At 22.5% G+C, this 21,828-nt stretch overlaps 1 protein-coding gene across 6 annotated transcripts in view; it reads right to left on the reverse strand.

The window, feature by feature from the left end:
• LOC122511507 (uncharacterized protein DDB_G0284459-like) overlaps positions 1 to 21,828 on the reverse strand; it is a 150,559-nt gene that overhangs the window by 44,356 nt on the left and 84,375 nt on the right. Inside the window, exons 1-2 of one of the 6 annotated variants that reach the window (XM_043626799.1) lie at positions 8,797 to 8,855; positions 86 to 635 (exon numbers count right to left, since the gene is read on the reverse strand). The exons of 2 other annotated variants lie outside the window; for them this stretch is intronic. In XM_043626799.1, coding sequence (XP_043482734.1) covers positions 86 to 139 — 54 coding nt within the window. In that variant the 5' untranslated portion in view covers positions 140 to 635; positions 8,797 to 8,855. Of the gene's footprint in view, positions 1 to 85; positions 749 to 8,560; positions 8,856 to 21,828 lie in introns of those variants that run through there. 3 more of the 6 variants (XM_043626800.1, XM_043626798.1, XM_043626797.1) reach the window with 3 other exon arrangements.

The following is a 21,828-nucleotide window of genomic DNA, read 5'->3' on the forward strand; positions in this document are numbered from 1 at the left end:
TTTATCATTTTTTGGCAGCCATGCATATCAATAGTCGCGTAAGTCCTGTAAATAAATAAATATCGGTAATAGTTATTATTCTTACCGACTGGATGTATTCCAGCCAAAGTTTAGAATCAATTTTCCTCCTGCAGGACATCCTTGATAATCGTATTGAATAAAAGAATATATGAAATTGCTATTAATTGAAGATTCGTCACCAATCATTATCACTTTATATGCATGGTAATTTTTTTTCTTTTCGTGTTGAACTGGAACATTTTGTATAAACCATTAAATATGAATGATGATCGATGCGGAGAACCTCCTTCTTCTCTTATATTGTTAGAGAACTCTTTTTTTTAGAAACTCTTTTTCTTTGTGGTTTTCTGCATCAACACTTGTATTGTTGTGATGGTGATGGTAGTTTCTGTACACATTTCTCTTCTCCTCTCTTCTTCTTCTTCTTCTGCTTCTCCTTCCTGCCTTTTTAACCCTTTCGCTCTCTTTTGCTTCTTTTGTCGGGTTCCTTTATTTTAACCTTGACTTTTGCCAGTCCATTCTTCTGGAGCCGTTCCCTTTTCCTTCGTTCAGACTCTCGTCCGATTTCAATTCGACTCCGCCTGCCTTTAATTTATTCTCAACACAACATACACCTGTACGTGTATCTAAATTAATATCTGTCCGGTACACTAAATTACCGCAACTTCAATTACTAATCTTGGAGATTAGATATATCTTTTATTGCCATTAAACTCGGATTTCTTTTCGACTGTTTTCCCTCCTTTTTTTTTTTGCTTTGCTGTTTTACGATATTTACATTTACAGTGATTAGAGGTTGTTACCTATATTTATCTTTCTTTACGTATTTAAAATTTTGACACCTATTTTGCCTTTTCATTATTCAAGGCTTCGCACTCAATAATTAAGTTTAAATGTTTTCGATTTTTAAATTAATGTGTAGTGAATTCTTTCGATAAATTTAATTAAAATTGTATTGAAATAATTGAATTCTTTCGAGAAATTTTATTAAAACTGTATTGAAAATAATTGAATTCTTTCGAGAAATTTCATTAAAATTGTATTGAAAATAATTGAATTTCGCAGCAAAGAATTTTATTATTTATGAAAAGAATCGAATTCTTTCAAAGAATGTTATTAACATTGTAATAAAAATAATTTAATTCTTGGCAAGAATTTTATTAAAATCAAATTAAATTGTTAAATTATTCGAGAGAATTTTATTGAATTTTTTTAAAATAATGTTGTTTTTCATTTTTATTGAAAATTTTGAAAGTAATTAAATTTTATGAAGAATTCCTTTTAAGTTCCTAAAATAATCGTGTTTATTATTAATTGTAATTAATAATTTTATTATTGAATGTAATTAAAATTATTGATAGAAAATTACATTCTTTTAAAGAATTTTATTTGTTTTCGTAAATATAATTAAAATTTTTTTGGAAAAATTTCTTTAAATTTCGTAAAAATAATGTAATTTTTAAAAATAATTTTCACTGAAAGTTTTGAAAAATAATTGAATTTTACAAAGAATTTTACTTAAAAACTTTTGAGAGTAACTGAATTTTTTAAAACAATTTTATTACAATTTATTAAAATAATTGAATTTTTGGGAAGAATTTTACAATTTATAAAAATAATTCAATTGTTTCGAAGAATTTTACCAGAATTTTTGAAAATACTTGAATGTTTTGAAAGAATATTCTTAAATTTTTTTTAAATAATTGAATCCAATCGAAAAATGCTATTAAAAGGGATAAAGATAATTAATTTTTCTTAAGAATTTTATAAAAAACTCTTGAAAATAATTGTAATACTTTCAAAAATAATTGCATTCTTTCGAGAAATTTTCTTAAAAGTTGTATTAAAAATAATTTAATTCCTGTGAAGAATTTTGATTATTTATGAAAATATTTGAATTCCTCCAAAGAATTCTATCAGAATTTTTGAAAATATTTAAATTTTTTCGAAGAATTTTATGAATAATTTTAAAAATAATTAAATTCAATTGAATAATTTTATTAAAATGTTTAAAAATAATTAATTTTTTGAAATAAGTTTATCAAAATTGTTGAAAATAATCGAATTCAACGAATATTTTTAAAAATAATTTTCTTTTTTTAGAAATTTGATTAAAATTGTATTAAAAATAATTGAATTCTTGGAATGAAATTTATTATTTAAGACAAAAATTTAATTCTTACAAACAAATATTATCAAAATTTTTGAAAATAATAAACTTCTTTCTAAGAATTTTATAAAAATGTTGCAAATAATTGATTCCTTTCCAAAAACTTTCTTGAGAATTGTATATTAAATAATTGAATTCCTGCGAATATTTTATTATTCATGAAATTAATTAATTTTTTCGAAGAATTTCATTAAAAATTTCAATATTTGTAAAAATAATTGAATTCTTGCGAAAAAATTTCTAAACATTTTTTATATTAAGTAAATTGCCTTGGAGAATTTGATTAAAATTTTTTGAATTGGTTCTAAAAGGAATTTTATTAAATTTCAATTATTTGAAATGCAATTTTCATAAAATTTTTTGAAAGAAATTAATTATTTTAAAAAAATTTTATAAATCTTTTTCGACAGAAATCACCATTAAATTCATATCTGTTAAAATTTTTAGATAATAATTGAATATTAGAAGCGTTATAGTATAAATTTTTGGAAATAATTAAATTTTAAAAGATTTTTAAATTGAAGTCTTTAAAAATTTTAATTTCTGTTAAATTGTAATAATATTTAAATATTCCTTTTATTTTAAATAATAATTAATTGTTTGTCTAAAAAATTATTAAAGTTTTGAACAATTTTATTTAAAAATTCCCAAAAAATAATTGAATTTTGGAAAAATAAGTTATGTAATTTGGAAAAATAGTTTAATTATTTCTTAATCTTTTAAAAATTTTGTCAAATTTGATTAAAATAATTTTTTTTCAAACAATTTTATTTTACTACTTTCAAAAATTTTTTTTTAAATAATATAATCGTATTTCTGAAGAATTTTAATTAATAATTTTGAAAGTAATTGAATTTTAGGAAAATTCAAAATTCAGTTGTAAAAATAAAATTGTTTTAAAAATTAGTTTATAAATTAGTGATGGACAGAAATAAAGGGTTTTTTTTATTTTTTCATAAATATTTTTATTTTATTTTATTTTATTTTATTTTATTTTATTTTATTTTATTTTATTTTATTTTATTTTATTTTATTTTATTTTATTTTATTTTATTTTATTTTATTTTATTTTATTTTATTTTATTTTATTTTATTTTATTTTATTTTATTTTATTTTATTTTATTTTATTTTATTATTATTATTTATTTATTTATTTATTTATTTATTTATTTATTTATTTACTTGTCTATATCGTTACAACGAATACAAGTTTTTTATTTCTTTTTTTTCAAAAGAAATAAAGGGTTTTTTTCTGTTTTTTTAATAGCGAATAAATTGCGATGCTAAAACTGTGTAGAATTCATCATTAAAAATTTAATTAGCAAAGAGTCTGATTAAAGAGGGGGGGAAAAAAGTCGAGAAGAATAATTATATTATAAATATTCCGAGGAAATTGTTAGGAAAGAAATGTGTGGTAATAAATAAAAGGCACGTGGTATTATTATCATTTTAAAAAGACTATGGGAAAGTAGGGAATCTTGTTGTTTTTTTTTCCTCCTTTTTGTGTATTCTGTTTTATATCCAATTATAATTTCTCAGTAGATGAGCACGCTTTCTGAACTCTGGGGGATGACCGGAAGAATGAAACGCGTGTGCAATTGCACGCGTGATACACGCGTTCTCTTTTACTCCTTCGCTGGTTTAATTGGGTGGAAATAATTAAAGATTCCAGCGAAAGTGCACGGAAGACGTTTCGTTTTTTTTCTTTATATCATTTCTATATCAGAAACATTTTTAAATAGATGCACTTGAATATTCCTTTTCTAGAATTGAATTCTCTAGATTTTTTGGATTTTATTTTCATTTTTGATTTTTATCCGCACTTTTTCTCTTCTCGATAATCTAGATTGTTCTCTTTGTGCTTGGTTAGCTACTACTTAGGTGTTTAATTACTTTATATTGTTTGGTTTTTAAAATTAGAATATGAAAGTATAACTTATCAAGGACGGTATGCATGCACTGGAAAGTTAACTAATTATAATTTTGATTGTATATTCTACTCTTGATTTATGAAAGTTATTTAATTATATGAACTTGTGGGAATAAGAACTCATCCCGAAAACTGTGCCAATGATTTCATTGCATCATCTTATGTTGAAAATGCTAATTTTTTTTTGGAAAATTTTTACAGTGAATTTAATTTTAACTTTGTAACTAATATTCGACTTCAGGTTTGTGTAAATTTTTCAGTGGTAAACGGAATGAAACGAACAATTGAAAATTTATAAATTATTAAATTTAGATTTTGTGTAATTTTTTTGTTATTGGAAAAATTTTTAGGAATGCAAAAATTCACACAAAATTGTCACGAGTCAGGGAACTCAGAATGAAGTAAAATTCGTCAGGAAAATCAAGGAAAAGTCAGTAAAGTCAGGAAAATGTCAGGAAAACAAAATTTTTGTCAGTAAAGTCAGGGAAATGTCAAGGAAACAAGTTTATTGTCAGTAAAGTAAGGGAAATGTCAGGGAAAAATATTTTTGCCAGGGAAATTTAAAAAATTGAGACTTTTTTCGACTTATTTTCAAAATTGCGAATCAATTTTTGAAGAATTTTAATTGCAAATTTTGAAAATAATTGAAATATCAAAAATTTTGATGCGAAAAATCTTTAAATGTAAATTTAAAAATGAAAATTAATGAAAATTAGTTTCTAATTTTTTAAAATTCAATATTTTCAGTATTTTCAATAATTCAAGTACATACAAAAAATAATAATAACATTTTATAATTATTTTTAACATTTTGGAAAAAACAATCATTTTCAAAATTTTTAATTAAAATTCATCAAAAAATTAATTTGTTTTTTTAAATTATACAAAAATTCTTTTAAGAAATTCAATTATTTGCGAAAAATTACATTAAAATATTTTTAGAAACTAAATCAGAATTATTTTATAATTTTTTAAGATTCAATTATCTTCGAACAATTTAATAAAAATTTATGGAAATTTACTTTTTGGATTTATTAAAATTTTTGAGAAATCATGGTCCTGTTTATAATTAAAATTCTTCAAAAATTTGATCATTTTTATTTATATATTTTTCAAAAATTCAATTATTTTTAAAAGATTTTACCAAATTTTAATTATTTGGAAATTTTTCAAAATTGAAAAACTATTATCTTTCAAAAGTGATTTATTATTAAATTATTGTAATTATTATTATTAGTCCGGCAGTCTTTGAAAATATGAAAAAGTTTTCATTCTTCTTGAATTTTCTTTTATTTGACTTAAAAATTTTGAAATCACGACTAATTTTAATACAAAAACTTGAATTTTTTCTACTTCCGACAGTTATTCGAATTTGAATTTATTTTGAAAAAAATCCAAGAGCAATTTTTCAAAAGGTGTCAAATTGAAGTTTTGGAAAATTTTAATATAAAATAATTTTGATTAGAAATTAAAACTAAAAAAAAGTTCGTTTTTTTAATTGAAAAAAGTATACATAGTTGAATTATCATTTAAAATACATTTATAATAATTGAAAAATTATCGAATAATTGAAATTTCTTTAAATTAAATTTTGTAAACAATTAGATTTCAGAATTATTTTAGGTAAACTTTTTTTTTGAATCATTGAATTCTCAAAGAAGTTGCGCAAAAATTATTTATTAAACATAAATACATAAAATTTAGAGAGGAATTTTAGTTAAAAATTGTATAATTGTTTCTTAAATTGTAAAAAGTAACATTAAAAAATAATTTAATTTTGAACGAGTTATAATTGATATTTTTTTAATACATTATGTTTCGAAAAATGTTATTTAAAATTTTGAAAAATTAAGTTTTAAAATTATTTTAGTTCTATTTATTAAAAATAATTGATTGTTTATAAAATAATAGTTCAAGTAATCGAAAAATGTTGAAGTAATTGAAATTTAATTAATTAAATTAAATTTAATTAAAAATTAATTAATTAATTTAATTTAATTTAATTTAATTTAATTTAATTTAATTTAATACATTTAATTTCCTAAAATTCTATTAATTAATTCTATACTTGAATTTCTAGAAAATAGTAGTTCCAGTAATTGAAAAATTCCTAAGTAATTGAAATTTTCTAAAACTTTATTAAAAGATAATTGAATTCAAATAATTGAAATATTTGTAAAATAATTGAAATTTTCTAAAATTCTGTTAAAACATAATTGAATTTCTACAAAATAGTAGTTCAAAGAATTGAAAATTGTTTAAGTAATTGAAACTTCCTAAAATTCTATTTAAAATAATTGAATTTTAAATGAATATTTAAATTTTATTTAAATTTTGAAAAATAATTGAGGAAAATTCGCCTCTGCGAATTAAAATATAATTGAATTTCAACAAAATTATAGTTGAAGAATTGAAAATTTTTTGAATAATTGAAACTTTGTAAAAAGTTATTGTAATATAATTGAATTTTCAGAAAATAGTAATTCAAGTAATTGAAAAATATGTAAGTAATTGAAATTTCCTAAAATCCTGTTAAAACATAATTAAATTTCTACAAAATAGTAGTTTAAAGAATTGAAAATTTTTTAAGTAATTGAAACTTCCTAAAATTCTATTTAAAATAATTGAATTTTAAATGAATATTTAAATTTTATTTAAATTTTGAAAAATAATTGAGGAAAATTCGCCTCTGTGAATTAAAATATAATTGAATTTTTACAAAATTATAGTTGAAGAATTGAAAATTTTTTAAATAATTGAAACTTTGTGAAAAGTTATTGTAATATAATTGAATTTTCAGAAAATAGTAATTCAAGTAATTGAAAAATATGTAAGTAATTGAAAAATATGTAAGTAATTGAAATTTCCTAAAATTCTATGAAAACATAATTGAATTTTACAAAATAGATGTTTAGAAAATTGAAAATTTTTCAAGTAATTGAAACTGTCTGAAAAGATATACTAAAATATTTTCCAAAAGTTTTTTGAGTTTTTAAAAATTTAATTCAAATAATGAAACTTTTTTGAATTAAAATTTTCTAAAATTCTATTTAAAAAAATTGAATTTTAAATTAATTTTTCAAAATAATCAAGAAAAATTCACAAGTGTAACTAATTTTATTTTTAAGTATTTTAAATCAACAATTTTTTGATTCTGAAAATCATCTTTTTTTATAATTGAACTCTTTTTGAATTTTTTTATTAATATAGAAAAAAAAAGAAATAAAAAGTCAAAATTTTTTCTGAAAATGAGGGAAAAGTGAGGAAAAAAAATTTAATTTTTGTTGCAATCCTGTTTTATTGAATGTGGAAAATTATCTATTTTGTAAATCAGAAATTAAATTATTCTTTTAATATTAAAACTATCTTCTAATACAAAATCTCCAAATATAAAATTCATTAATATAAAATGTTAAATAAAATGTAAAATATTTTAAATATAAAATTCATTTAATATCAAATCCTTTAAAGAATTAAAGAATTTTATATTCAACGATTTAATATTAAAAATTAAGATTTTATATTACCAGAGATATTTTTTTTCAGAAAAATAATTAAAATTTCCCTTTATTTACAAAATCATAAATAATTTTCCGTCTTGGCATTAATCTAATATGATAGGAGATAAAAGAAAAATTTCTCACACATCCCACATTGTTCTAAATTTCCGACAATTTTTTTTTTCAAATATTTATCAAACACAAGGCAAAGGTGAAAAATGCACGCGACTGAAAATCGTTTTACTGGTTAATTTTTACAAAGATAACAAAGACATGTTAAAGGAATGCGGAGAATATTCATCGTTTAAACTGAAAACTTTTTGTTTGATAAAGTGTCGCGAGTTTCCCATCTCTCTCTTTATAATTTTTTTTTTATCTCAATTACAATGATTTTTTGACTGATAAATAATGTGCGAGTTAAAAAGATATACTTGTTGACGACGTCATTTTTATGTGTGTCTTTAAATGAAAAATACTTTACACCCGCATCTGCATATTATCGTCAAGAAAATATTTATTGAAATGCGGGCTTTTATAAGTATATACTATATACATACGGCAATTTGATATTTAACTTTTAGAATATATTTATGTGTGATTCCTTTATATTATATGGTTGTATAATTTTATTTCCTGTGCGGTTTTCGTATATAGTGCTATGTATAACGGTAGCCTTTAGGAACGTGTAATTTTACGAAACCACAAATGGGTAGGAAATTAGGAATCCCGTGTATTTTTTTTATTTGTTTTGTTTTTTGTTTATTTAGGCGCAATTTGCATTCTTTGAAACGAAAATTTCAAAAACTAAATGTTCTTTCAAAAAAATGGTGTTTTGTTAAGTGATGATTTTAGTAAACAAAGAAATAAAAGAAAAAATAAGAATAAGGAGGAAAAAAATTGGCAAGAGAGAAAACAATTATCAATTAGAATAAAAGTACCTAGCAATTATTGAAGTATCAATTTGAATCAGATACTTTTGAAATTAATTAGCTACTATTGTAGGGAATACTCTTTTCAGCTACGACTGAATAAAACTACCAACTAAACTACTAGACTAGAACTACTAAAAGTATTTGTCACTGTCACTAAATGGGAAAATGGGGGTATAGTTTGTTTAGTATTTACTATCACTATGGAAAATATCCTTTAAAGCACAAAAATTTGTTTATCTCACTTTTGGCACTTTTGAATTAAGAATAAAAAAACGGCGAGGTTGTCGCGGGGAAATCCGGCGGCAAACTGAAGTTTCGACAGAAGAAAACGTACATTCGTGGTTTGTGTAGATTCCATATCTATAGAGCCAACCTATGCGAACGAGTTAGGTTATAATACGACTTCCGGTTTCGTGCGAAACGTCGCATCCTACTGATTATGTCACTTTTTATCATTATAACGATAACACCTTTTAATTTTACTCTACCATTTTGTAATCTATTGAATACATCAGGTTTTTTCTTGTGTACACACATCTAGGTTTTTAGTATTTTTATTTATTGTTATTATTTTTTTGTAGTAATACTTACTTTCTGCTTCTGAAAGTTATTAACTAGGTGCTGAAAGATTAACTTGTTAGGAACAAAAAGAAAAGTTTTTTTTTCTTCGCCCTTCTTTCTATAAGTTCAGGCTTCGCACTCATCTACTAAAACCTACTATTTACTACTTTTTTACGTTATGCTACTATTTGGGTACTTTTTTTCGATTTCAGCCACTAAAAGCTATTTTTTTTTACATTTCCACTACTTTAAATTCGCTAATACTAGAAATCAAAAAACTATTCTCAAAAACTATAATCAATTTCTTTAAGACGATTCAATTATTTTCAAAAAATATTCCAAATTCAATTATTCTCAATATCTACTATTTTTCTACTATTTTAGTAAAATTACCCAAAAGAATTCAATTATTTAAACAAAAATTGATCAAATTTAACCGAAATTACATTATTTTCATAAATAATAAAATTTCCATATTAATTCAATTAATTTAGAATAGCATTTTCAAAAAAATCAATTATTTAACAAAATTCATATACAATTCTTCACAATAATTAAATTAATTTCACTGATAATAACAATTTTCGAAGAAATTCAATTTTTTAAAAATTTTTTGATAATATTCTAAGCAAGAATTCAATTATTTTCGTAAATAATAAAACTCATTGAAGAATTTCAATTATTTTTAATAGGATTTTAAATATTAATTAATTAAAAAATTCAATTATTTTCACAAATACAGTTTTCCACAAGAATTCAATTATTTAAAATAAAATTTTCATAATATTTACTACATTTCGAAAAAATTAATTATTTAAAATAATGTTTATAAAATTTTTATGAAGAATTCAATTATTTTCAAAAATAACAAAATTTTTCACAGAAATTCAATTCTTTTTAAACATTTTAATAAAATTTTTCGCAATAATTCAATTGTTTTTGAAAATTTAAATAAAATTATTCATTGTATAGGATTTCATTTATTTTTAATACAATTTTACAGGAATTGCTCAAAAAATGTAATTATTCTTAAAAACTTAATTTCAATTCCTCGAAAAAATCAATTATTTAATAAAAGGTTTTTTTTTAAATTTCTTTAGAAGAATTCAAATATTTACAAAAATATTATAATTTTTCACAGGAATACAATTATTATTTTCAAATATTTGAATAAAATTGTTCGAAAGAAATCAATTATTTTAAATACAATTTTATTTACATTTTTATTTAAAGAATTCAATTATTCTTTTAGATTTTAATAAATTTCTTCCCAAGAATTCAATTATTTTCATAAATAATAAAACTTATTGAAGAAATTCAATTATTTTTAATACTATTTTTAATTAATTAATAGAAAAATTCAATTATTTTCACAAATACAATTTTCGACAAGAATTCAATTATTTAAAATAAAGTTTTCATAATATTTATTATATATTTCGAAAAAATTAATTATTTAAAACAATTTTTATAAAATTCTCATAAAAAATTCAATATTGCTCAAAAATAAAAAAATTTTTCACAGAAATTCAATTCTTCTTGAATATTTTAATAAAACTTTTCGCAATAATTATAATTATTATGTAATTATTCTTAAAAATTTAATTTCAATTACTCGAAAAAGTCAATTATTTAATAAAATGTTTTTGTAAAACTTTTTGGAAGAATTCAATTATTTAAAAAAATATTAGAATTTTTCACAGGAATTCAATTATTTTCAAATATTTGAATAAAATTGTTCGAAAGAAATCAATTATTTTAAATACCTACAATTTTAATTAAATTTTTATGAAATAATTCAATTCTTCGTTTAGATTTTAATAAAATTCTTCCCAAGAACTCAATTATTTACATAAATAATTGAAAATTCAATTATTTTGAGGCATTTTAATAAAATTCTTTGCAATATTCAATTATTTTCTAAAATAACAATAAAAATAAATTTCTTCTTGTAAATTCAATTATTTTTAAAAATTCTTATAAAATTTTTAGTAAAATATTACTACTTAATTTAGTAGGTATTTTTAGTAAATTTTAAATCTTTTACTCAATTTTTAGTGAAATTGCTGCGAAAAATTAGTAAGAATTACTATAAATTTTACTGTAATTTATAATAGGGATGACTTTTCATTAAAAAAAAAATTCTTTATTCAGATTTACAGAGTTTGAAATTTGGTTTCTGCACTTAAAATCATGAAATTCAAAGTTCGAGTCAATTCCATATTTTATTTAAAAGTTACAAACAATTTTGTCCAAATTTCTTTAGAATAACCACTTATTATATTAGTGATAGAAAAAATAAAAAAAAGACTTTTCTCTGGTACGCCCCTTAAAAATTTGCGTTCTGCACTGGAAATTGAGCCCGAAATTCAAGTTTCAAGTCATTTTTATGTTTCATTCGAAAGTTTACAAGTGATTTTATCAAAATTGATCACTTTTAGGTAAAAAAAAAAAAAAAAAAATGTGGAAACAGTTGTTCCCATGGCAAATAAAAAATTCTGAAATTTTTTCCATAAAATCGCAAATTGGGAATTAGTTGTTTTTCTAAAAGTATTCCTTTGATGAGGGTTTGAAATAAAATATGGATTTATAAAAGGAAAGCAACAATTTAAATGAGATAATAAATGTTTGACTTTAGAGAAAGGTGTGTAAGGGGAAAAAATTGACTTGAGAATAGACTCGTGAGGAGAATATTATTCTAGTTTTATGGATTTTCAGTCGTTAGACCTTTAAGAGCGTTTCAATTTGCGCAACCGTTGGCCACCAGGGCTTGTCAGCAGATGCGATACCAAAGTACTTTGCGTAAATAGCGAGGGAGTATCTGCATATGTACAGTTCTCGACATTATAGTTTCTTGAAATTCATTCATTCTTCTTTATTCTCCATTCATAGGTGCTCTGCAACTTTTTTTTTCTCTTTCATCGTCAAAAGTGTCTTTTCAAAAAAATATTTATTCTTCATTTTTCTAAATTTCTAAATGCGATAATTGTACCACTGATTTCAATTAGCATTTATTCGCTCTTTGTGAAAATTTACTAAATCGTCAGCAATCTTTTTTTGATCTCTTAACGCTGGAAAAATTAAAAATTTAACTAATTTAGAAGCTAAAGCTTCTAAATTAGTTAAATATTTTGCTATTTTCCTAAAAGTATGGCCCCTAAGTTAATTGATTGAGAACTTTGAATATTTAATTTGAATTTCGCGCCAATATTCAGAAATTGACCGATAGAGGGCTAGTAGAGTCTTCTCACAAGCGGTGACTTCGACAGTGCTAAAGAGTTTGTTTTTACTGTCATTGATAATCGGAATCATTTTTTGTTGATTTTTGGTAGTTATAAATTACTGCTAGATCCAAATAAATGATTAGTTTTAAATGCTACAGTAGTTAAAATTTTTAATACAAAGAAATTATTTTCATCATTTCAATTAAATTATTATTTTCTACAATTTTTAACTAAAATTCGTTTTTAAATCAATTATTTTTAATAATTTTTGAAAAAGTTCTTTGACAATTTTAAAAACCATTTGTTTACAATATTCAATTTTACGAAATTTCAATTACTCGTAAATTCTCCAATTAACTAAATATTAGAAAATAAAAACTTCATATACAATTTCAAAAAAAAAAAATTCAATTAAACTTTTTCAAAAGAATTTATTCTACAGAATTTTTAGTTATAAAAGTAAGAAAAATTTAAATTTTCAAAGATTTTAATTTGCAACTTTTTGAAAATTCAATTATTTCTAAAAATTCATACTATAAACCTTTTAATATTCAATTATTATCTAAAATTTTAACTGAAATTCGTTTTTAAATAAATTTTTATCAGAAAATTCTAGAAGTATTTAATTATTTAAATAAAAAAATAAATAATTTATTAATTTATTAATTCAATGTTTCTTAAAATTGAATTAATTAACAATTTCTCACTAACAATTCTCTCAACAAATTTTTAAATAATTAAATTCATTCATATTAAATTTTTTTAAGAATTTTTTTTTCGAGGAATTCGATTAGAATTGTTTTATAAATAATTGAAATTCTGCGATAAGTTTTATTATTAATTATGAAAATAATTGAATTCCTATAAAAAGAATTTTAGTGTATATGAAAATAATTGAATTTTTGCGAAGAAATTTATAAAAAGTACTTGTAAATAATTAAATTACTGTGAAATTTTTATTATTTATGAAAATAATTATATGTTTGGATAGAATTTTGTTAAAATTTTTTTTAAATAATTGAATTCTTTTGGAAAACTTTATTGAAAAAAAATTTGAATGCAGAAATTTTTTTGACAATAATTGAAATTTTGACAAGAATTTTATTAAACTTTTTGAAAATAATTGAATTTTGGAGAAGAATTTTATTATTTATAAAGATAAAAAATAAAATAAAAATAAAGCGTAGAATTTTATTAAAAATTTTTCAAATAATTGAATTCTGTTGGAAAACTTTATTGAAATAGAATTGAGGAATACTTTTTGAAAATAATTGCAATTTTGTCAAGAAATTTATTAAAATTTTGAAAATAATTGAATTTCAGAGAAGAATTTTATTATTTATAAAGATAATTGAAATTTTGAAGAGAATTTAAAAAAAATCTTTTTAAATAAGTGAATTTTTACGAAGAATTTTATTATTTTTGAAAATAATTTAATGTTTGCGTAGAATTTTAATAAAAAATTTTCAAATAATTGAATTCTTTTGGAGAACTTTATTAAAATTGAATTGAGGAATATTTTTGAAAATAATTGAAATTTTGACAAGTTTTATTAAAATTTTTGAAAATAATTGAAATTTTGACAATAATTTTATGAAAATTTTTTAAAATAATTGAATTTTAGAGAAATTTGTTTATAAAAATAATTGAAATTTAGACAAGAATTTAAAAAAAAATTTGAAAATAATTCAATTTTGGAGAATAATTTTATTATTTTTAGAGATAATTGAAATTTTTACGAGAATTTTTTAAAAATTTGTTAACATAATTGAATATTTGCGAATTATTCAAATTTTTTAAAACTCGAAGTTCTTTAAAATTTCTAATTAAATTAATTGAAATTGAAAAATTTTAAAGTTTATCTATTTATGAAAATTGTAAACGGAATTCTTTAAAAATTCAGTTAATTTTGAAATATTTAAGTAAAATTATTCAAAAATTAGGTTACTTAAAAAAGCAATTATAGTCAGAGATATAAAAAAATAAATGTTTTTTATTAGAATTCGTGGTAATTTCATAATTTATGAGTCAAACAAAAAAGACAACAAAATTCAAAATTTTCTTATGATTTCTAAAAAAATTATTTTTTTCCAGTTTTTTTAATAAGTTTATCTGACTTTTCTCTGAACTTTGGAAAATCTGATATGAGTAAATTTTACTGGTTTCGAAGTAAATTTTAGAAATAAATAAAAATTAGGTATTCCGAAAGTTAAATTTACTTCTAAAAAATAAAAAGTATTTTTTACTTTAGCTAATTTTTACTTAGGTGTAAATTTTGCTACGTTGGGAATAGATTTGATTAATTTCTACTAAAATATACTTCAAAAATAGCAAAATATACTCATTTGGATATAGTAAAAATTGTCAGAAATTCCCAACGCTTTATTTAAAATTATAACCGAATTTAAAAATTTAATTTAAATCTATAATTTAATCTAAAGGAATAAGAATTTAAAAAAAATATTCGCAAATATATTTTTTACAGAAAAGTAGTTTTTTGAAGTAGGTACACACGTAAAGAAAGTGTCATTTAATTATTTAATTGTAATTTTTTAATTATTTTAATTAATTATAAGTACTTTAATTATTTAAAATAATTTAGTTATTTTAATTAATTATAAGTAATTCAATTAATTATAAATATTTAAATATTTATGAATACAATAAATTTCTGAAAGTGCAACTTGTGTGAAAACAAAAGTGGTTATATAAAATAATTATAAAATCCTATTATAGATTCACTTGCCACATTACAATTAGAAATTGTGTGATTTATAATATTGTATAATTAGTTGTTATTTAACTGTCTCAGAAAATGAGTAACAACTAATGTACCCGACTGTACATTCACGAGTTGCAGGGAACCGTGAAACAAAAGGGGAACTTTATGCGGGTTTTCTGGCTCCATTATTGTGGAACAACTGTACATAGGAGGCAACCTCGATTTTTCACTCTTTATAATGAACTCTAATATTATTGCCACTTTTTTCTCTCTCTTCATGTTGCTATTATTGTTGAGAAAAGTCTGCCATAGGAGATGCATTTTTTCTGCTCCTGAATTCCTCACTTTCACTTATTAGAAAGCCTTTGGAGATCAATTTTACTCTAATTTTATCAAATACGTTTAATATTTGCTATTTCTTCTCTTAATTTTGAATTTTTAATTCGTTTGAAATACTTTTTTTGAAATAGTAAAATTTTTGATAGGAGATAAATTTTTGTATAATTATGACAATTTTTATTGAGTGGAAAAGTTTTTTTTTAAAGGAAAAATTTTGTAGTAGATGATAGGAATTAAATTGAGATGGAAATTAATTGAAATTGTGTAAGAAAGTGTTATTCATTTAGGGTAATGGATAATCATTATTTTTCTCACGTAAGAAGAGGTATAATTGAATTTTCAACAGGTTCCGTCATCCAGTCACGACAAAGCATTCCTCTGGACTATTCAAACGTTAACCAGTAGCAGAAAACCTTTGTCTCCAGAAGACAAAAGCATTGTAATACGAGTTCCGTTTGCTTCTTTATGTTTCATATGTATGTTCTGTTTATATACACATAGACATTAGGCTCCTATAGTTATTCGCTTCTTTTTGTCAGAAATTTTCCCCCCAAAAAATATAAAAATCGAAACAAAATTTACTCAATGTGGGAAAAATTTAATCCCATGTTCGGAAATGGCGAAAAATTTATTTTTTTGACAAAAGTTTTATGATCGGAAGTAACTTTTCCGATACCTTTCCTTATGATCGTAAAGATTCGAGTGTAGAACTTTGGGAACCAACCTGAAACAGAAAACAAATTTTTGTTAACTTTTTTTTCATTGCTACTTAAAATATTGTAACAATAACCTTTACTGTAAAAAAGGTACTAATTTAGTAGCAATTTTTGGTACTAAATCGTCATTTGGTTCTTATTTTAATACCGAAAATCAGCTTTAATTTAGAACCTTTTATTTGCAGTGTTGAAAATTATGGGTAAAATTATTATTAATTCCATCATTTTTTCCTTAAACGAGTCTTTAAATGCTATTTATGATAAAGTCGTTTTTGATTTAAAAAAAACTATCACGAATTCAATATAGCGAAGGAAAAATTAAGTTTAATAATCAATATTGAACTATAAAACTTGATGACATGGAAGTAAATTAATAACTTGTTTGCATTTCACATATTGCAAGCACGTTCTTAAAAACTGTTATTTAGACCGTTATTAAGCAAAGAAAAATATTTAGTCCAAGAAGAGGAGTTTCCGCTATTTGTATGCAACCAAGCAAATAAATTGTTCCTGAATTTTCAATTGTATCATTAGATGGAAAAAAAAATTTAAATGGTATTATTCAATTATTCAATCGTAATTTTCAATCATTGAGGCTATGAAATTCTTCTTTTTCTTCTATTAAAAAACCGTATAAGAAATAAATTTCTTCTTTCTCTTTTTCTAATTATGTAGAGAGATGAGATTTATTAATTGATATTACGATCATCTATTCCGGAAGCGCGTGCGTCTCCCAGTGGAGAAATATTATTATACTTGAACGGAAATGAATTATATATTTGAAAAAGTTATTCAGAAAATGCGAACGATAAAATATTCGACACGCAGGAGCTGTTAATATCCTGCGACCTAGTTTTCGTTTAACATCATTCTGTCTAATATGGAGCGAAAGTTTTGTCAACTTGTGTGAAAATTCGAACTAAGGTTTTGAAGGAAAGGAACCGTCGGGGTAGCATAGGAGAAATATTCAAAAATAGAAGTTTCAGATATAAGAGATATTTTTGGTTTGGGTACCGATGTAGGAATCTGTGTTTTTGATTCTAGAATCAATTTTAGTTTACAAAACCGAATTTTTGTTTTGATTGTGCAACTGATTTTTGATATGATATGTTGATTCTGTAGCAGAACGAATTTTTTGTTTTAATAGTGAAGCAGCAACAGAACAACTAATTTTTGTTGAATACTAGTTTCTATAGAAAACCGAATTTTTGTTTTGATTGTGCAACTGATTTTTGTTATGATATATGTTGATTCTGTAGCAGAACCAAATTTTTGTTCTAATAGCGAGGCAGCAACACAACAACTAATTTTTTTAATACTTGATTTTTTTGCAACCAGATTTTTGTTCTGTTACTGAAATAAAAGTAAAATTGTGAATCGGCTTTTGGTTTAGTCGCAAAGTAACCGAAAGTGGTACTTTCGTTTCGTTCACAACAAAGAACTTTCGTTTTGCTTATGCAACTGCGATTGTTTAGATCTATTGATTCTGTAGCGGAATCAAATTTTTCTTCTGATATCGAAACAGAAGTAGAACTACTGATTGTTGCTTTGATCTATTGATTCTGTAACAGAATCAAATTTTTCTTTTAATACCTAAACAGAAGTAGAAGTACTGATTGTTGTTTTGATCTATTGATTCTGTGACAACTATATTTTTGTTCTAATACCCTAACAGAAGTAAAATTTCCAATTCATTTTTGGTTTAGTTACAAGTAACCTATAGTGGTCCTTTTTTCGTTCACAAAGTTTGTGCTTGTTTATGCAATTGATTCCTTTTTTTATCTCCTGCGTCTGTAACTGAACGGAATTTTTGTTCTGATACAATAACAGAAGTAAAATTTTGGAGTAGATTTTTGGTTCAGTTTAAAGCAACCTTTAGTGGTGCTTTCTTCTCGTTGATAAAATTTGTGCTTGATTATGCAATTGAATGTTGTTTTTATCTATTGATTCTGTAGCAGAACCAAATTTTTGTTTTAATACCGAAACAGAAGTAAAATTTTGGAATCAACTTTTGGGTTAGTGGCAAGTAATTTTTTTTATGATGATACAACTAATTGCTGATTTCATCTATTGATGCTGTAACAGAACAACATTTTTGATTAAATAATAAAGCAGAAGTACAATAATTGTTTTGATCTGTTGATGGATTTCATTTCATTCACAAATTTTAATTTTTGTCTGGATTATGCAACTGATTGTTGTTTTGATCTATTGATTCTGAAACAGAACCAAATTTTTTCCTCTAATTCAAAAACTTTGATAACTAATGCGACAAATAATTATTGCTTTCATCCATTGATTCTGTAATAGAACCAAATTTTTCTAATACCAAAATAGAGTAAAATTTTTGAATTGCCTTTTGGTTTAGTGGCAAGTAATTTGAAGTGGTATGTTTGTTTTCTTCACAAAACTTAATTTTTGTTTGGATTATGCAATTGTTTGTTGTGTTTATCTATTTATTCTGTAACAGAACAAAATTGTTGCTCCAATACTAAAGCAGAAATAGAACAATTGACTATATTATGATTTGATCTGTTTGCTGATTCTATAATGGAATCAGATTTTTGTTCCAATACCACAACAGAAGTATACAACTAATTATTTTGTTCTATAATGATTCTGTAACAACCAAGGTTTTCTTCTAATATTGGAAGATATTTCAAATAAGTTTTCTGGATAATAAAAATTGTTAATGATTGTTAAATGTTTGGATCTGATTCAGTTAAATGCAGCACACATGGTAGCATTTTTCAGAAAAGATATTCAGCATAATATTCCAGAATCTTTTCGACAAAAGTGATAATACGTTATAATACGTTTATTGTCTGATGTCTCACGAAATGATATAATTGAATTATATTCCAGCAAATATTGAGAGCGAGAGAAGAGAAAGAAAAAGAGAAAATAAACGAGACTGAGACTTCTCTCGGTATAAATAAGAGAATATATTAAAGGTTTTATATAACTGTGGCATTGTGTCTTGCAAGCAGGAAGAGCGTCGTAACTTTAAGAGCAATGTAGGCACAATAATCTGTGTTGTTGGATAGCAAGTACTGGTACGAACAAGTTTCAGAAAGTCCAAGTCAAAGTGAAAGACGAGTTGGGTTTAGAAGAAGAATGGATGGAGGAAGGAGAGGTAGGTAGAGGATGGTAAAGGAAAGAAAAAGGTTGGCGCGGGTAGGTTGGTCTCAAGACCTTAAAGGGCCCAAGGCACTTGCTCAATAGGGGCACGAGCGTTAAGCTTCATCCTCATGAGACAAGGGGGCACTTACATGGATTATCTACTGTTTATTACTCAGCGCTTCACATTAGTATTCCTTTCTATCACACATCCTTTATCTTACATTTTTCATACTTTGTTCTCAGCTGCTATAAATCTCTCTCTTTATGTTTTTTTACCCCCTCTCTTTCTTTTATTCTTTTCCAAAGAACATTGTACCGGGGAAAAAAAAATTTTTTTCCACGCAAATTGTACCAGAAAATGTTAAATTATTTTCTTAATAATTGTCTGGAATCTTAACGTCTAAAGATCTTGTTAGATGGAAATTTTACTTCTTTGTTTATTTTGTCTTAATATTTTTCTTTTTCTTGTTTTTTTAATTAATTATTTATTTATTTAACATGAAGAATACAATTTTTTTTTGTTTTGCAGGAATGGAACTTCCGGTTTGGTGCAAGGAATGTGGAATATCTTGAGAAGTGGATTAAGAGTGTGTTTTTCGATATTTGGGGTAATGACTCATAGGAAGTGGCGAATCGCAGAATTATCAGGTATTTCCTATTATTATTTGCATGAATTAGTTATTTTTAAGTATTTTATTTTTATTTGGAAGTATTGTCAGGAAGTTGACTCTTAGCCTCGCTCTTAGTTAAGGAAAAAAGGAGCGCAGGCGCGGAGACAGTGAGAGTGACAGAGAACTTTGAGTTTATCTCTCTCACACTCATTGCCCTATTTCGGCGCATGCGCTTCGCTTCTCTTCGCTTCTCCTCAGTTAAATACTTCTCTATCTATTTAATTATTAAATTACTATTAATTTACTTTATAAATTACTATTAATTATATTAATTAGCAGGCTTCACACTCATCTACTAAAACCTAATACTACAACATAATAATTGAAATAAAAAAAACTATTCTCAAAAATTATAATCAAATTCTTTAAAACAATTCAATTATTTTCATAAAATTTCACAAAAAAATTCAATTATTTAAAAAACAAATTGATAAAATTCAATTCTTTTCATAAATAATAAAATTTCCACAGAAATTCAATTAAAGAATAGCGTTTTGAAGAAAATTTTGAAAAAATCAATTATTTAACAAAATTTTTATACAATTCTTTACAATAATTTAATTACTTTCACTAATAATAACATTTTTCATAGAAATTCAATTTTTAAAAAAACTTTTGATAAAATTCTAAGCAAGAATTCAATTATTTTCATAATTAATAAAAATCATCGAAGAATTTCAATTATTTTTAATACTATATTAAATTAATTAATCGAAAAAATCAATTATTTTCACAAATAAAGTTTTCCACAAGAATTCAATTATTTAAAACAAAATTATTCCTGAAAATTCAATTATTTTGAGGGATTTTAATAAAATTCTTTGCAAAATTCAATTATTTTCATAAATAACAATATTCATCTCAAGAATTCAATTATTTTTAAAAGTAATAAATTTCTTCTTATGAATTCAATTATTTTAAAAAATTCTAATAAAATCGTTCGCAAGAATACAATTATTTTCATAAATAATAAAATGCTTTTTAGGAATTCAATTATTTTCAATAATGTAATTATTCTTAAAAATTTAATATTTCAGTTCCTCGAAAAAATCAACTATTTAATAAAACGTTTGTTTACAATTCGGTGTAAGAATTCAATTGTTTTCAAAAATAACAAAAATTTTCGCAGAAATTAAATTCTTTTTAAACATTTTAATAAAATTTTTCGTAATAATTCAATTATTTCTATAAATAATAAAATTTTTTTCAGGAATTCAATTATTTTTGAAAATTTTATTGCAGGATTTTAATTATTTTTGAAACAAATTAATAAGAATTGTTCTTAAAAATTTAATTTCAATCCCTTGAAAAAATAAATTATTTAAAACAATTTTTTTTAAAAATTCTTTGGAAGAATTTAATTATTTACAAAAATATTAGAATTTTTCACAGGAATTCAATTATTTTCAAATATTTTAATAAAATTTTTAGAAAGAAATCAATTATTTTAAATACAATCTTAATTAAATTATTTTAAAATAATTCAATTATTCTTTTAAATTTTAATAAAATTCTTCCCGAGAATTCAATTATTTGCATGGATAATTCTTCGAAAGAATTCAATTATTAAAGATAAATAACAAAATTATTCCCGGAAATTTAATTATTTTAAGGCATTTCAATAAAATTCTTTGCAAAATTTAATTCTTTTCATAAATAACAATATTTATCACAAAAATTCAATTATTTTAAAAAGTTCTTATAAAATCAATTTGTAAAATTGAAAAATTTGATGCAACGGAAGGTTAATTATTTTTAAAAACTTTCCGCAATTCAATTTATTTTCAATATTTACTATTTTCATAAAATTTTCAAACAGTATTGAATTATTTTAAAAAATTGTTTGTATAAATCTTTGTAAAAATTTAATTCTTTTCATGAATAATAAAAATTTCTCAGGAATTAAATTATTTAATTT

Source organism: Leptopilina heterotoma, unplaced genomic scaffold, assembly GCF_015476425.1.
Source record: "Leptopilina heterotoma isolate Lh14 unplaced genomic scaffold, ASM1547642v1 Lhet_85, whole genome shotgun sequence".
NCBI classification, from domain to species: Eukaryota; Metazoa; Arthropoda; class Insecta; order Hymenoptera; family Figitidae; genus Leptopilina; species Leptopilina heterotoma.